We start from the raw sequence: 18,254 nt of genomic DNA on the forward strand, positions 1-18,254 counted from the left end.
AAATAGTTGGGATAACACTAAGAAGGAGTTTATCATAGAATTTCAAATATTGCACAATGATAATGAGATTGTAGGGGAGATATTCAATACTAAGCAGGGGAAGAATGAAACAGTCTGAGTCTTCACCAGGGTTGAAGAACCTGATCAATAAGATGGAGAATAAGCCGGTTGATGGGCTAGAGAAAAGATGGTTCATTGAAGGCCTTCATCCGAAGTTGCGAAAGAAAATGAAGATCGTGCTACCATCGACATACACTGAAGCGTACAATTAGGCAATGAACCTAAAAAGTGAGCAGAAGACAAAGAAGAAGAAGAAGAGTAGCTTGTCCGATTTAGATGATGAGGAACCTTCAAGAGAAAATAGTAGTGATGATGAAGGCAGTAGCAAGAAGGTCTGTGCTCTCCAGAAGGACATGATCCGGATGATGAAGGAGTTCAAGAACATGAAAAAGGAGACTAAGGGCAATGAGCTATGGTGCACAAAGTGCAAGAAAGAAGGCCATACGAAAGGATTCTGCCTGAAAGATCAATTTTGTGAGATTTGCTAGATCATGGGACATTTGATAAAGGAATGCCCTTTCAACCTGAAAACAAGGACACCGTAGCAAGTGTTCCTCACACAGGAAGTGTCTGCGTCCGAAGGGAGCGGGAACAACAGTACAGAGGCTGCCACGTCGAGAGGATACAAAAATAATTTTCGCAGCCAAAACGACAACGACGACAATAACAATAATGGTAGCAGGAGTCGAATTCAGTATGATGCGAACAGCCGGCTGATAGTTCAATGCCGCGCATGCAATTTGTGGGGCCACTTCGCCCGAGAGTGCACAACGGCGAATATACCGAAATTGTTATGCAGATGGTGTGGACTTGACGATCATGAGGATGCTAAGTGCCTAAAGTTGGGAGTAAACTTGATCACCGTCGGGACGGATGAAGAAGAGGTTCTGGCCATCACTCGGAAGCAAGCAAAAGTATACCAAGACCCAACAGAAGAAAAGAAGTGACTAGAGGATGTACAGGCAGAGATCCAGAAAGCAACGCAGGTAGAGAGGGCACACCTGAAGGACACTACTGGTACCTCCACACGGAACTGGGCAGAACAGAACATCGTACAACAAATATTACAAACCGAGGTACTAGTCAAGATAAATGATTTGTTGCTCACTATGCCTCAACTCCGTACGACACTCTCGAATATAGCTCCACAACCAGCAGAACAGGGAAGGGAGAAACAAAGTGGCGCAAGTGTGGAAGACCCGATGCTATTAGCCCTCTCATCCAGATGCCATTCGACAGTCGTCGAAATGGGAATTCTCGGGACTGTGTTGACGGAAACAATTGTGGACGGAGGGTCCGGCGTCAATGGAAAAGGTTGGGGCAGCCAACATTGTGGCCACCTACATTCCAGCTGCTAACGGCCGATCAACATGGAATCAAGCCATTGGGAGTCCTGACAGCACAACCAGTGACGATTGGAACACATTCATTCCTGCTCGACTTCGTTGTCATTCCGTTGAAGAGGAGAGGGTACAATGCTATTCTAGGCTGTGGATGGCTAGTGCAAGCAAAGGTTAAGCACGACTGGAAGAAGAATACTCTCTCAATGGAGCACGGCGGCAGAAGATTCATAATTGACCTGCACACACAAATGGTAGGTGAGGAGGCAGCATCGTCAGACTCAGAAGGTGAAAGCGAGAATGATGATGAGGGGAAGAAGAGAATGGAACTTGATAAAGAGGGAGTATTGAGACTGGAAGGAGGGTCGAGTGAGGATGATCTAGACTCATTGAATGGCCTTTTTCACTAGCAGATGGAGGATTACGAGCTCTTTCCAAGTTGTAATATGTTAAGGGTCGACGAAGGTAAGAAAGAAGAGGAAAATGAATGTCCAAAGGAATACAGAGAAGTGAAAGAAGGAAAGGCGGTTACGCTGAAGCTAAGGGGAAGAACATACAGTATGAACCCAGAAAAAGGAAAGATCCCACCATACGACTGCACAAAAAGAAAATGTTACATCGAACCACGGATATAAGAGAAAGGTGCCGGCAGCACAGAAGACACATCATACGGTCTGCACAGGAAACAAAGAAGAAGGGTTTAATAAAAGTTGCAGCAATATGCAGTGGAGGTTTTATTGACGGCAAGAAGGGGTAGCCAACAGAGTCCATGGTATCGAGCTTCGGGAACAAATTGGGCGATATGGAAAACTGGAGGAAGAGATCGTGTACCTTAAATAAACTAGATGAGCGACGACTGCAGACACAATGGGCCACGGAAGTTATACAAAACAGGCGGAAGAGATGGCTGAAGAAGTTGAAGTATGACAGACGAAACAAGATCAAACTAGGCAAGTTTCAAGTGAAATGGATCAATGTGCTGTACCAAATTCGAGAAGTCGGTGATATCAGAGCAATGAAATTATGGACACTAGATGGAAAGGAAGTGGCCGACACAGTGCATAGGTTGAAGATGAATGTCTACCATGAAAGCAATAACGCACCTCCGTGGACAAACAACTGAGAAAAGAAAAATAGCTATAAATAATGTATATAGGAAAATAAAATATAAAAGAAGATGAATAAAAAGTGAAGATAAGTTTAAAATTCAGCTTGGCGTGCAGGTTTAAGTCTCCAGTTGCCGAAGTATAATCTCCAGTCTGGTGTATGGATTTCATAAGTTCTCAGTTGAGCACGCACGAAGTTTGAAGACTCTCTAATTAGGCCCGTATAGACTTTGAAGCTTGACTCCTCTGACACCATATGGATTTCCAAAGGATAAAGTTCTTTGTTACCATCGTACGGATTTGAAGGTTGGGCGTGTACGGATTTTCCAAGACTAAGTTCTCTGCCTACCATACGGATTTTGGATATTTGCTTCTCTGTTTAGGGCATAGTTCCAAAAATCGCCATGAAATCGCCGAAATCGCCGAAATCGCGATAAGATTCATGGCTCCTGATTTTTTTGGAATCGAAAATTGCTGGTGGCGATTTTTTCCTGTGAATCGCCTGAATCGCCAAAATCGGCGATTCATGGCAAAAATCGCCAAAATCGCCATCGTGAATCTCCAGAAATCGGCCGCAGCAGCAAGGATAGAAAGTTCAATTTAAAAAAAAAAAACACATGTTTTATTTGCTTTCTAAGTTGACTTTCCTCTTTGTTATAACCCTAAATAGCCTTCTATTTGCTTAGTATGTGTAGAAGAGAGGAAGAGTGAGAGAAGAAGAGAAAAGAGAATCCATAGGTTTCCAACCGGCAAGAAGGAAGAGCACCAAAGAGATCAGAAGTCCATTTGGGGAGGCCATAAATTGCATTGGAAGCATTAAGGAGTCAATATCAACACTCCTCAACTCATTTGCAAGAGGTAAGTGTTGGTTTTTTTTTTGCATGTTAGTGTAGTATGCATTTTTTGTTAAATTTTTTTAGTGTTCATTTGCAAATCTTGAATGTTTTTTATTTTTACTAAATTGCAAACTAGGGTTTGTTGTTTTGTAGTTTTTGTTTATTAGTTGCAAACTTTGATTTTTTACATGAATTTTTTTATTGCAGCAGCCCTTTGCTTTCATTTTCCAATTTCCATAATGGGTAAAAAAGATGAATGCTGGAAATATAATGAAGAGTTTCCTGGGAGAACCAAATATCAAAAAAAATGTATATTTTGCAAAGAAAAAATAAATTCGGGAGGTATCTATAGATTGAAATACCACATTGCTGGCATACCTGGCCATGATGTCACAGTTTGCACTCATCAAACCGCTGAGGCAAAACGTACTTGTTTAGTGGCATTAGAAAAAATTGAACAAGACAAGTTGACTAAGAAAATGCAACTTGAAGGGTTAAGAGGTATTGGCTCCCGTGCTCCCACATCCGCAACCGCATCTACATCTGCAAGTGCATCTGCATCAGCTTCCGCATCCGTAGGTTGTGTTGGAGAGGGTTCTTCTAGGCCTCCTTTTCATCCTAGTGCTAGTGCTCATGTGAGTGTTAGTGGTAGTCGGTCTCATACTGAGACAGAGTCCAACACCAACCTATTGCGGCCTAGAGTGCGGAAAAATATAATGGATAGTTACTTTGTGCCCCGCACTACTCCTGGCTCCCAACCCACGCTTGAGGGCATGGGTTTGAACAAGGAGATTCATGATGCTGCCAGAAAAGAGATTTGCAAATTCTGGTACTTTTGCAACATTCCATTTATTGCAGCCAGGTAATTGATTCTTTTTTCTTTGTTATCTTCAAAGTTAAAGTTAAAAGTAAAAGTAAAACTTTAATTATATCTACTTGTTTTATGATTTTAGTTTTTGACATCTAAATTTCTAATCAATATCATTATCTATTTGTGACAGGACTCCTTATTGGCAGAACATGATAGATGCATTTACCATTTGTGGTCCGGGGTTTAAAGCCCCAACTGAGGCTGAGTTGAGTGGATACCTCCTGGAGGAAATGGTTGAGGATATGAGGCATGAGTTTGAGGACAACCGAAAGGAGTGAATTGAAAAGGGTTGCACCATCATGACTGATGGTTGGACAGATAGGAGGGGAAGAACGCTCCTCAATTTTCTTGTATCCTGTGGAGGTGATTGATCATTCTACTTTCCTACATACATAATTTTGAATCGTGATTGACTATTTCAAATTTTGACTTGTTGATTGCTAATAGTAATTATAATTCGTTGTTTTGTTACTTGTAGGATATACCATGTTCCTCAAATCCATTGATGCTTCTGCTCATGTAAAAAACGCCACATACTTATGTGAGGTTATTGAGGAAGTTATAGCAGAGGTGGGGGAACAACATGTGGTGCAAGTGGTGATGGATAATGCAACAAGTTATGTTGCTGCAAGTAAACTTTTAACTTTTTAAGTTTTGAAAATAAATTTATTTGAATTTTGAACTTTTTCTAATTCTAACTTAGAATTCCTAAGTTTCCTAAGTTCTAACATGTTTGAAATTTGAATTTCTAATTATCTTAAAATTGTTGTAGGCAAACTTTTGATGGAGAGGCACCCCACCATATTTTGGTCCCCTTGTGCAGTACACTGCCTTGACCTCATGTTGGAGGAAATTGGCAAACTTGAGTGGGTCAAGTCATGTGTGGAAAGGGCAAAAATCATATGCAAGTTTATTTATAATCATTCATTTGTCCTTAGCACAATGAGGAAGTAGACAGGAGACAAAGAGTTAGCTCGTCCAGGGATCACGAGGTTTGCCTCGAATTTCATCACCTTGCAGTCCTTGTTGACATCAAGGGATGATTTGAGGAGCATGTTTGTTGGGCGGGAGTGGATTTCATCTTCCTATGCTACGACCACTGCAGGGATAGATGTGGTGGATTGCATATTTGATGATGATGGTTTTTGGAAACCTGCTAGAGAAATCCTTAAGGTAATTTTATTGCAATTTAACATTTAATATTTTACAGTTTGCTAATTGTTTAATGATTTAGTTTTACCTTAAGTTATATTATTGAATTATTCTATGTTTAAGTTTTGACTCAAATTTTTGTTTTACTTTATATGTAGGCCACTGAGCCCCTTGTATCTCTCCTACGAACTGCTGATGGGGAGAAGCCCTCTATGGGCTACATATATGAGGGCATGGATAGGGCCAAGGAGGCCATTAGAGCTCAGTATGCAGGAGTGCAGGAGAAGTATGCCCCTATTTGGGACATCATTGATAGGAGATGGCAGAATCAGCTCCACAGACCCATCCATGCAGCAGCTTACTTTTTGAATTCGGCATTTCGTTTCCGTCCTGACTTCAAGGCGGATGAGGAGGTTCTCACCGAATTATATACAGTGATCTAGAGGTTGAGTACTGATGAGGATAGCAGTGCTGCAATTATTGAGCTTGATAAGTTCAATAATAAAGAAGGGCCACTTTTCTCTAGCAGGGTAGCCATAGATGCTCGGGAAACAATACAGCCAGGTAAAAATTAAATAATATATTCAATGTTCATGAATCTAGATTCTAAACTTAAAGTTGATTATGTAATTTTAGAGTTAACTTGTAATTTGTAATTTGTAAATGAGACTAATTATTTTTATTTTCCCTTATTTCAAATAAATGGTGGCAAATGTTTGGGGCCACAACCCCAAAACTTCAAAAAATTGCCATTCGTATTCTGAGTCAGCCAAGTAGCGCTTCTGGATGTGAGCGCAGTTGGTCCATGTTCGAGCACATCCACTCGAAGAGGAGAAATAGGTTGACAATGCAGAGGTTGAATGATCTTGTCTTCGTTCATTACAACCTCCGTCTTAGGATTAGACAGATTGTGGGCACTGACTCCTCTCCGATCATTCTAGAGGAGATTGATCCAGAATTAGAGTGGCTCACAGAGGTTGTAGATCTAGTCTTCACTGAGGAAGACCATGCGTGGATTGACCAGGTGGATATAGAGGCTGAGGCAACTAGAGCACGTTCTTCAGGCATTGGTAGACGCACACGTGCACGCACAGACACATGCCCTAGCGACGTTCGTGAGCCCATCTTACATGCGAGAGATATGGCTCGACAGTCCTCTAGGATCTACATCAGATGCCTTGCTACTAGGCAGACTGGATACTCAGAGGCTGAGGCTGAGGCTGTAGCCGAGCTTGAGGATGATGTTGAGGATGATGATGACTATGAGCCTGAGGCTTGAGCTGGAGCCTTGTTTTTATATTTTGTTTACAGATATTGATACTGAATCATTGATAGACATATGTTTCAAACTTTCATGGATCTTCATCTTAGATTCTTACATACATTTATGATTTGATGTCTTATGGATCATCTTACATACATTCTATGATTTAAATCATTATGATCATTTGATTTCTATTTACTTCAGCTAGCCTACAATTTACATTTTAGATAACATAGTTACGTATGTGATGGATTTTATGTTCCATGTTTATGTATGTTAAGTTTTAACTTCTATTTGATGATGTTATAGTGTGCTTAAGTTATATTCAATAAAGGGTGCATGAAATAAGTTTTAAATTGTTAAAATCTTTAAATTTAAAGGTTTTTTTCAAATTTGCCGATTCATCGCTGATTCATTGCCGATTCACGATTCGATTCGGCCTTGCTGATTCCGATCCGATTTCGATTCACGTTTCTTTGGTTTAGGGGCTGTACAACTTTTGAAAAACTATTCTCTTGCTTCTTATCGTACGAATTTGATCTGAGGGATAAGAGTTGCCAGTGTACAGATTTTGAAACTCCTTGTTAGGCACATACGGATTTTTATCTGTTGAAGAATATAGCCCTGTTCACTACTGTACGGCTTTTAAGTATGTGTACAGGCATTTAAAGTGAAACACCGTACGGAGTATTAAGTATTCACCGTACGACATATCCTTGCAATGTATTGAGTGTTCACGAAGCATTAATTGGACCATACAGCCTCCCCCATATACACCATGTGGATACCATACGGCATCATAACAAGACAGTGCAGCATTATAAAGGGATTTTACGACATCATAAAGTGACCGTACGGCAGCTAAAGGAACCGTATCAAAGTCTCTGAACCACACGGCAACATTGAGGAAGTCACGATGATAGAAGCACAGTATTTGGCGAACAAACTTCCGTAGGATGGGAAGGCATAACAGGAAGGAGTTTAGTTATCACTATTGTGTGAGTGTCTGGTAAGCTTAGCGTGGCGCAGAGGATCTTGTAGGGAGAGTATAAGCAACCTAGTTGAATTAAACACGACTAGTCTAGAAGTTGCTAGTTGGTGCAATAAGGAAGGCAAATAGAGGAGCGCAGCCATACAGCGTCCAGGAACAGATGCAAAAGAAGAGTGTCAGAGGTTTTATTCATAAAAGAAAAAAAAACGACGACAAATCATGATTGTTTAGAATGAGTAACGAATGATGCCAAATAGAAGGGAAAGACATGAAAGGTAGTAAAATGTAAGCGGTTGGTTGAAAGAGTGGGGGATGGGAAGAAAATCACAAAAATGGTGTTTTGTGTGGCTTCGAAAGTGCTAATTTGGTATTTTGTGTGCCTCGCTAATCACTTATTAAATAACAACTCTATGAATACGCGTAGTCCACTGCTGATAAAGATTAAGTGCCAGTGCCTCCACACTACTAAAAATAGAAACTACCTCAAAATAGACTCGCTAAAAGTAGCAATTCCGCCTCAGAGACCCTCAAAACTTATGACATGCCAGCTCACAAGGGCCGCAAAGATGAACTGACTTAGCCAACTGTAGGAGCCTGCTAAAACTTGGGACATTCACAACAAATCACAGTGCGATTTTTTAACTTTGGATCAAATGTGGTGGGTTTTCAATCTTTTCGGTTCAGTTTTCCTGATCTTTTTTGCTGGAATTTGTATATATAAGGGATTCACATACTGGAAAATGTGTATCATGCAGCTATATTGCATTACATGACAGGTGTGTTTTTCAGATATACCATATATGGAATGAATTGGGTTTATATGTCGCAGATATACATAATACATTACAGGTGTAACTCTAACCAAATAAATCATGATAGATACATGCATAATGGACATCTGTAAAATGGGATACATTAAGCCTTCCATACATTTATATTGAATGTTATAAATATAATATGTTCGTTTGGTTTAAAATTTTTAACATGTTTATATATATAAATCAAAATAGATATGTTTTTGTACTGATAAACTCAAACTGGTCAATGCAAACCTGAATTAGTACCAAGATTGGTAACATAGCTAACATGCAAAGAATAGGCTGAAGCAACCACCAAGCTCTTTTGTAAGATCCCATTGAGATGATTTAATAATTAATTAACCTTGAGAAAAAATGAAATAGGGGCCACCATATTTTTTAAATTTGATGAATAAGAAATTGATAAAGTGCACACAAATCTTTTGTTGTCAAATAAAAATTATGTGCTTCTAATATAATGCCCTTTGGTATACTGTATACCATTTGGTATCTTTCATAATACCACCTCTGATTGAGAGGTGAACATTAGTTTAGATAAATGAATGGAGATCAGTTCACAAGCCTGTAAGAAATGATAACTTTTGCTTGTTAGTTTTTTCTAGTCAGTGTCCCATCTTTAGAATCACTAATGAGGGTCTAGAATTCCATATATTGATTATTTCAATTCTGTACAGGTGGTGCTCGCTCTCTTGCCGTTTTTGATCATGATGTAGGAAGTGGATCAGTATCACCGTTGATTGTTACAGGTGGTAAAGCAGGCGATATTGCAGTGCATGACTTTCGCTTCATCACAACGGGGAAAACTAAACAGAAAAGGCTTAGTAAGGAAGAAAACATGTTTTCATCTTCCCCTCTGAAAGATGTACAGTACACAAAAGAAGCATTTCACCCACCCGGAAAGCTTGGTGAACATGATTCTAATGGGATGATTTGGTACTTACCAAAGGCGCACCTAGGTACTTGTGAATTCATTGTTTTTGAATGATTGTGTATTCACTGGTTTTGATGATTATGTCAATGTGGTAAGTGTTCAAGTAGTTTAAGGAAAGTGAGAATAATTTGGGATGCTAGTACAGGATTGTACTAAAAAAGAAGTTTTATAATCAGTAGAGCAAATCTTTAGTTTTTGTGGAAAATTGAATAGTTTCTATGAGGCGGTCTTGTTATGGTTGGAAGATGGTATGTTAAAACTTTCATCGTTTTTGTAATCCAGTTTCTGGGCAGCTAGTGTGACCTTTTATCTTAGACTCTCCAGTTGAAATGGAATTATACAAAAATAGAAATATCTTCATTTCAAACTAAAAAATGTTTGGGAAAATAAAACATTTGTCTTAACTGCTTTCGAATGGATTTCTGTTCTTGTCTTGTAGGAAGCATATCGACAATATCAACCATTCCTGGGACAAGCTTATTTTTAAGTGGCAGTAAAGATGGAGATGTTAAGCTTTGGGATGTGAAAACATTTGAACTTTTGTGTCACTGGCCCAAAGTTCATGACAAGCATACTTTTCTTCAACCAAATTCAAGAGGATTTGGTGGAGTTGTCAGGGTAATGTCTGAGAACCATCAAAATAACAAGAAGATTGATTTGAAGGAATGGGCTCAAAAACATGGAAAGTATTATGGAACAAATTATAAAGGAAACATTGTTAAGCTATTTAGAGTCTCGAGAAATTGAAGATAGTCATATCTTTTGTTTTCATATAATAAAAATTGCATCTGATTTTCATGGTTAGCATTAGTAATTTTTTATTTCAAAGGAACTTAGTCATTTCTATTATTGTTTCACCAGTTTCTGCCAAGGACAAATAGAATGCCCCTCTTGTAACTCTACTGCAATGATACATTTTTTGTAAGCTCTAAGTTGAATGATTCCTTCTTAACTGCATGTCCGAGAGAGGAAATTATGAACTATATGATCATATACTGAAGAACAAGACAAACATATCAAACTTGAATACTTGCAGCCCTTAATATTCTCTAGCTGGAGGATTTATTAGGATCTGGAATTTGACTTATATAGAAAAGCTATTGCGGTACTGCAAAGAGAAAGTTGTGCCAGATTTTTCATTCAGCTACTCACTACCCATTCTGTTGAATCATTCTGTGGCTGATGTGATTCTCTTTGGAAATGTTTCCTATTGTTGTCCTTCTTGTGAGGGAATCTCTTGGACTGAAATTTGCTTCTAGAAGTAGAAGCCTCCATATGAATCCTTTTTTATGGGTTTCTGTAGTGTAGGTGGATTGAGAGCCTTAATCCAACCTCAGTGGATTTGTCAACCCATCTGTAAAAAGAAACACGAGACCTGTCTCTGAAATATTTATCAGTAACACTGGAAGTCTCTAAAAAATTGCAATATATGTATCAAATGAAGTCATCCAACCATGTCCCCTAGTGATCATTCCACGATGCCACCACTCATGTAGTGCAATCAAGATGTATAGCTCCATATTTAGTAGTCTCTCCTTTGGCATAGGATTGATTTACAAATAGGTCTCTACCTTTTGGACCCAAGCTCTGGGCGAAAAGCCTTCTCTAAATCATTATAATAAGGTAAACTTCCTTACCTTCTTATGCAAATTACAATTTGGTGCTCTACCACCACTATGGGTTTGTGTTTCATTCTAACATCCATATATAGTCCAGTCCACCCTCAGCACGCATCCTTCCTGTCAAATTCCCCAGTATTTTGGGAACAAAGATGCACCATGGGTTTGGGATGGTGTTCCGACATCCCCAGTGGCACAACCACAATGTCAGCCCGCCTCTGTAAATGAGGAGATGTTCCTGCATTGTTGGAACATTGGGGAGACACAACGTCCCTCAAACTTTATAGGGATGCTGAGGAGTCCCCGTGACGACAACATAAAGGGATTAAAAAAAGAAGCAAATGTCTAAATGCATTCTTTGATCTATTTTGATTTTGTACATTTTTTGATATCATGCTATTCAATGTAATCATCTTTATGGTTAGATACTCTTGATATCATATGATATAATAGAACTCTTCCATTTGTTGTTTTGAGAATTTAAAATTAAAGTTTATCATTATGTAGCATTGACTTGAGTATTCTTATTTCTAAGTAATAATTTGATAGTGAAAATTTCAATATTAAAATGTTTATTGTTGAATGCAATGTTCAAGTATTTAGTAAACTTCTATTTGACATAGCCAAGATTTTAAGTACCATATATATAGTATATACTATATACACCTCCCCTCTCACCATCCCTTTGTTGTCATCCCCCCATTGCCCCCCTAGTCCCAAAAATGAGGACCCTTTGTCCCGCTGTCTTGGAAACCTATCCCACCATTCAGATCTCCCTTGTCCTTGACGATGGTGTAACTATGATATAGCCTCTTAATGAGATAGCTACTTGGAACTTAGGGCCTCCACTCTTCCAATCTTATCAGTTTCAAAACTAGGTTATCTCAAATTCATTTTCACCTTGTGCTAGTGTCCTAGGTGGAAAAGTAGGCATAAAAGGCCTTACATTGATAGTTCCATATTATATGGCCTCTTCCTTTGGTATAGGATTGATCTACAAATAGTTGTCTACCCTCTAGGTGCAAGCTCTAGCCGAAGCCTTCCCTAAACCATTATAATAAGGTAGAGTTAACTTCTCTACCTTCTTATGCAAGTCACAATTCGGTGCTCTACCATCGATGTGGGTCCTGTTCGAGGTTTTGGTGGGGTTGCTTGCCTTTTTAGTGACTATTATCAAAGATAGGCTTCATTTCTTTTGTCCAACGATTGCGCTAGATTCCTTTGGGCCTGCATTTCTCAGGCTGCTCCCCATATTAGAAACATGTACATTGGCATCTGTTACTTCCCTTCGACCTCCTTCTCATTTGTTGTTCATAATAGTATCGACAGTGACCCTTTTTTGGCCTTGATAATAGTATTTCCTAGTTCTTTGTGGTCAGGGATATCCTTATTGTCAGTGACTAATGCTTGGACTCATGTTGGTCATACACCTTGTCATGATTAGTCCTCAAATGCTTTTATAGTAATGACATGGATCCTTGTATTGCTGTACTTCAAAGGTCTTTTATTGATGCTTTAGGCCTCTTCACAAAGTACAGTCATCATCTCATTCAGTTCTACGAGTCCTCTGTTCTAGTGGTTTTGAATTGCCTTTTCCACTTTCTGACTCCAATTTTTTTTAATTGTAGACCTCATTGTGGTGGTGCGAGTGTCACTGACTATGCTCTTTCTAGCCAGTCATTCATCCCTTTATCCTACTTTTCCTCCATTTCGCATTTGATCTTTCTCCTCTTCCCCCATATGACCACTCTCTTGTTCCTTCCTCTCAAGCCTAGGAACACCTGTTCTATGAGCAAATGACATGGGGAGGAATGTGAAACTTACCATCAGACCTTGCGTTCTGCTTTCTGCAGTGTCCCCATTTTTGCCGACATCGGAGTTTGGGAGATTAGCCTATTATTGTGATCCTTGTAGGAAAATTATTGTGGATAGAGGGTCTTTTGAGGTAGTGGTGTGGCTTGGCTTGGGAGGGTCATGTCTTCTCCACAATTCGCTAAGTTACAGGGTTGTTTTTGTTTGGCTTAGATCAGACCTTGTTTGGGCTTAGTTTTGTGTACTTACTATTTGTGGTAAGCCGGATGTTGATTGAGATGGACCCTTTCTATTTTTGGAAAGTGCATTTGGTCATATGGAAAAATCATGGGTGTGACTCCTATTTTAGACGACATTTTTAAATGATAAGTATTTTGGGAGTTATTATATTTTTAGTGGCCAAACTATTATTAAATCATTAAACGACTTATTATAAAGTTACAATTTAACTTTATAATTTCACTTAAGTTGAGGGTTGAGTCATCATGGGAAGGGGCCATTTATTTAATTAATTATATTCCTAAGCCTAGTATCAAATGTTATAAAGTTATTTTGTGTTTGAGAAGCTTTGTAAGTGAAGTTACATTTTGGAAACAAAAGGGCATTTGCAGATTATAAATATGAGCTCTTATTGAGGGAAAAAGGTTCCAATTATTTGATTATCTTATTTTTGCTTTGTCGTCTTTATGACATTTCTTGAGGTTCTGATTTTTATGCCCTTGCTGAGTTATAAGGCTTTGGAGGTTTGAGTTGTTCCACAACTGAGATATTGTGGAGAATTGCTCTGATAGTCATGTGCAAATTACTGCTCAGGTATAGTAGTTTGTCTCAAATTCTCATCTGTGGTAACTGTATTGAGAAGTGGATTAGTGTTGGTGTTAATTCTTATTTCTGAGATTGAGTTTTGAGGATTGGAGGAGTTATAGCCTTAGTATGCCCTGCGATTCTCAGCTAGGAGATCAAATTGCACAGAAGCGGTTTCAATACTCAGGCAAAGGGTAGCATTTGGGCTTTTAGGAAGCCTGTGACTGAAATTGCAGGTCTGCAATTTGTATGTGAGCCTGTGTTTTATCATTTGAAGCCCACAATCATCTTTTGGTAAGATCTGAAGACAATGAATTTGCATCTGGATGCTTCCTGTGCAGATTTAGGGGCTGCTTGTGTGGACATTTGCTGGAGGTGTTTTGCCCTGCAATGTATAAACATCCATTGACATACATTGGACGCCATTTTCTAAGAGTTTCTCCTTATATTTTCACATGTTCGGGGGGCCATTGGGCTGACTGCTGGTTTGTGATTTAAGTTGCAAACTGGGCATACCAACTGCAGATTGGATGCTCGAATTCCTAGTTGTTGGCATAAGTGCATATGGTTCTACGATAGCTATGTCTTTTTCAAGGATTGTTGGTGATGATTAGGATTCCAATCTAGTATATACATTATATGGGTGGCTACAAGGAAAAAGAGTTTTTAAAGATCTCCTATGGAGTTATCTTCTAGTGATGCCCTGACTTTTACATCATCAGCATAGTTATTGGGTGTTATATTGCAAGCAATGTTGATGTCCCTGATGATATTGGCATGCAGTTGATTTAGGGTTGATAGGATGCCACGCACTTCTTCATTTGGGATCCAGGTGGAGGTTGGAGTTTACTGTGTTGTCGTATTGCTTGAAGACAAGTAATCTCAGGGAGGAGGATTGTAATGTCCCCATTTTTGCTGGCATTGGAGTTTTGGAGAATAACCTATTGTTGTGATCCTCGTAGGCTAATTATTGTTGATAGAGGATCTTCTGAGGCAATGTCTTGACTTGGGATGGTCTTGTCTTCTCCACAATTCAGTAAGTTATAGGTTGGTTTTCATTTGGCTATTGGGCTTAGTTTTGTGTACTTACAATTTGTGGTAAGTTGGATGTTGATTGAGATGGACCCTTTATATTTTTGGAAGTTGCATTTGGTCACATGGGAAAATAATAGCTGTGACTCCTATTTCAAACGACATACTTAAATGTTGAGTATTCTAGGAGTTATTATATTTTTAGTGGCCAAATTATCATTAAATCATCAAATGGCTTATTATAAAGTTACAATCTAACTTTATAAATTCACTTAAGTTGAGCATTGAGTTATCATGGGAAGGGGCCTTTTATTTAATTAATTATATGCCTAAGCCAAGTATTAAATGTTATAAAGTTATTTCATGTTGGAGAAGCTTCGTAAGTGAAGTTACATTTTGGAAACAAAAGGGCATTTGCAGATTATAAATATGAGCTCTTATTGAGGGAAAAAGGATCCGATTATTTGATTATCTTATTTTGCTTTGTCATCTTTATGATGTTTCCTGAGGCTCTGATTTTTATGCCCTTGCTAAGGTATAAGGGTTTGGAGGTTTGAGTTGATTCCATAACTAAGATATTGTGGAGAATTGCTCTGATAGTCATGTGCAAATTACTGCTCAGTTATAGTATTTTGTCTGAAATTCTCATCTGTGGTTACTGTATTGAGAAGTGAATTACTGTTAGTGTTAATTCTTATTTCTGAGATTGAGTTGTGAGGATTGGAGGAGTTATTGCCTTAGTATGCCCTGCAATTCTTAGCTGGGAGATCAAATTGCACAGAAGCAGTTTCAATACTCAGGCAAAGGGTGGCGTTTGGGCTTTTAGGAAGCCTGCGACTGAAATTGCAGGTCTTCAATTTGTATGTGAACCTGTGTTTTATCATTTGAAGCCTGCGTTCATCTTTTGGCAAGATCTGAACACATTGCATTTGCATCTGGAGGCTGCCTGTGTGGACGTCTGTCGGGGGTGTTTTACCCTGCAATGCTTAAACATCCTTTGGAACATGTTGGCCGCCATTTTCTGAGAGTTACTTCTGATATTTTCAGATGTTCGGGAGGCCATTGGGCTGACTGCTGGTGTGAGGTTTAGGTTGCAAATTGGGCATTCGAACAGCACATTGGAAGCTTGAATTCCTAGGTGTTGGGATCATTTTCATATGTAGACTTGGGCACCAGCATTGGTATTATCTACTACTACAAGGGTGGCATTTGGGACAGAGGTTAGAATCACTGGTTGATCGTGGATTATCAGGTTCTTATGAAATTAAAATAAATGATGGAATATGTTCAACACATGATACATATGTAGAGATTAATATTGTATTGGAATTTTCCTTCTCTCAGGTTATTTAATAAATGATTATCCATTAGAGTTCTTGTGGATGCAAGTTCATAGTGCAGAATAATATTCAGTATTTATCTATGCAAAATTAAATAACCAAATTGAACTGAAAGTTGGTAAGCATTTCCTTGCATTCTCTAGTTTGGGGTTTGGATTTTAGAATATCATTTATTCAAGGATAATTGTGAATGTTTGCTAAGTGTTTGATGAAATACCAAATTGCCTGATTGGTGTAGTAAATTGGTGAAGTCATAGTGTGTCAAGTTATAGCCGGGTCCTGGTTATTACACTTGCAGCCATCACCCTTCTCATCCAACTTAAACGCCTCCTTCCGCCATCTCCTCAAGAAGTGGTGCTTCATTTCCCAATGTAGAAGGATCCTGCATCACGCTCTCACCCATTCTGCTAAGTCCTTCTGGCTTACCCTTTTTCCCCTTTCTTCTGCCCTTCTTGCCAAGTTGAACCATGTTTCTTTGGCTGTTCTTACCTGCATTGGGAAACCTTTAGAGAGTCCTTTTAGGACTTGTTGGTGGTTGTGTTTGGCTTTTATGTTTTGTCATTGATGTCAACATATATGTCTATCAGACAATGTTCCTGTTGATGAACAATGTTTAAATAGTTTTTATGAAATAACGGTTTGTTGTACTAGAGCCTATGAATCGTAAGGGATGATGTTTGGTGAGTTGACATGGTATGATGATCATCACATGTGTTTCTAAGTTAATTAAAAAAAGTCACAGAAGTTTTACTGAAGTCTAGTTGCTGATAGCACTTACTACTATCTGTTTCAGACAGAGGTCCAGTATACTCTTCAGTGAGTTTTTCTGAAGCAGGGTTTCAGTCTACGATTTGGGATACATCATGAAGACACAAAATCATGTCTAACAGCGGATTTGCTTGAAGATCGATTCCTTTAAAGTTAGTTTTCTCGTTGGGCAGTGGAAGGGAATTTATTTCCTAGTCTCAGTCAGGAAATGTGTTGATTGGATTATTCTGATTAACTATTGGATGATAGCAAGTTATTTGATATTGCAATGTATTATTCATGTGTTCTAGCTAACACTTTTGGAATTCTGTTGGTTGATGTAATTTATCTTGTAATTAGGCTGACCTGATAAGTGTTAGAGACTTGTATAAGGGAGTGAATTCATTTGTTAAACTCAGAAGTGTGAGAGAGTGGGGATGGAGAAGAGCTAATGGAAGGAGTGTGATGATGGGAAGATTGGATCAGTGGCAGAGATAAGAGTTGATTGAGAAGAGGTATGAATGGAATCTCATATTGTGCTTTAAAGGAACTATGTTGGCATAATTGATACTTTTAGTCAGTTCATCTCAAATTGCTATCCATAGTGAAGTATTAGTTCACCTATTTGGATTGTTGTCCAATCATGGTTATTGTCCTCGTTGTAATAGAGTAGTGAGCTCTAGGCAAGTTACTGAATGCATTTGCATTCCTTATCTATCTTTAATAGGGTACGATATATACTACTACATCATCTCAGGTTTGATCCCCACGCTGGTTTTTCCCTTAGTAGGGTTTCATCCAAAAAAATCTGGTGTTATGTGTTATAGTGTTATTTTCTTTGCATTGCATTTAAGTTTGCAGATCTGATATGTCATGGATGGTTTAATGTTTTAATTTGGTCACAACTGATTCACCCCACCCTCCTCCTTTTTGTTGTGTGTTGAATTGTTATTCCTAAGAATTGGTACTAGAGCTTTTCGGTTCTCTTTTTGAATCTTAAATGCTTGAGGAGGTCTACAATGATCTTTAAGAAGGAAAGTTCAAATTTGATGGAAAGAACAAGATTAGCTATGATAGTTCTACAAGTTCTACTAGTTTGGTAAAATTTGGTAGATATGCTAAAGAATGAGAAGAAACTGAGGAAGAGGAAAGGGAGCTAGAAGAATTGGAAGATATGATTGCAAAGAGGATACTGAAAAGTTTAGTAAGTGTGAGGAAAGACTGCCTCTGAAATGTTTTGCATGCAAGAAGATTGGTAATTTTGCTTCTAGATGTCCAAAGAGAGTTCTTAAACATAAACAAAGGAAGTTTGCGACTAGATATCAAAATAAATTTTATTATGCTGATGTATTGGTGCTACTAATGATAAATCTGGAAAAAGTGAGGAGGAAATGTAAAGTTCCTGCTAATTCTGTGATCTTTGATCAGACTTATCAACAATCTTTATGTGATGAATACTGAACTTCTCAAATTCTGATGCAAGAAGGAATGATCAACCTTTGATCTGATCTGAAATGGGAGTATCTCTGCG

General features: G+C 38.6%; 1 protein-coding gene across 5 annotated transcripts in view; it reads left to right on the forward strand.

The window, feature by feature from the left end:
• The window catches only part of LOC149563971 (transducin family protein / WD-40 repeat family protein), a 221,185-nt gene that overhangs the window by 163,181 nt on the left and 39,750 nt on the right, over nucleotides 1-18,254 (forward strand). For 3 of the 5 annotated variants that reach the window (XR_016364136.1, XM_089827077.1, XM_089827075.1), the window contains exons 14-15: nucleotides 9,113-9,394; nucleotides 9,809-9,987. Coding sequence is in view for 3 of the 5 variants with exons in the window: in XM_089827077.1 (XP_089683203.1) it covers nucleotides 9,113-9,394; nucleotides 9,809-9,987 (461 nt within the window). In the remaining 2 variants the exon portion in view is untranslated. The remainder of the gene's footprint in view (nucleotides 1-9,112; nucleotides 9,395-9,808; nucleotides 9,988-18,254) is intronic. The other 2 variants (XR_016364137.1, XM_089827078.1) reach the window with 1 other exon arrangement.

This window comes from Cupressus sempervirens, chromosome 4, assembly GCF_028749045.1.
Source record: "Cupressus sempervirens isolate cs-2001-9-10 chromosome 4, ASM2874904v1, whole genome shotgun sequence".
In the NCBI taxonomy this organism is placed as follows: Eukaryota; Viridiplantae; Streptophyta; class Pinopsida; order Cupressales; family Cupressaceae; genus Cupressus; species Cupressus sempervirens.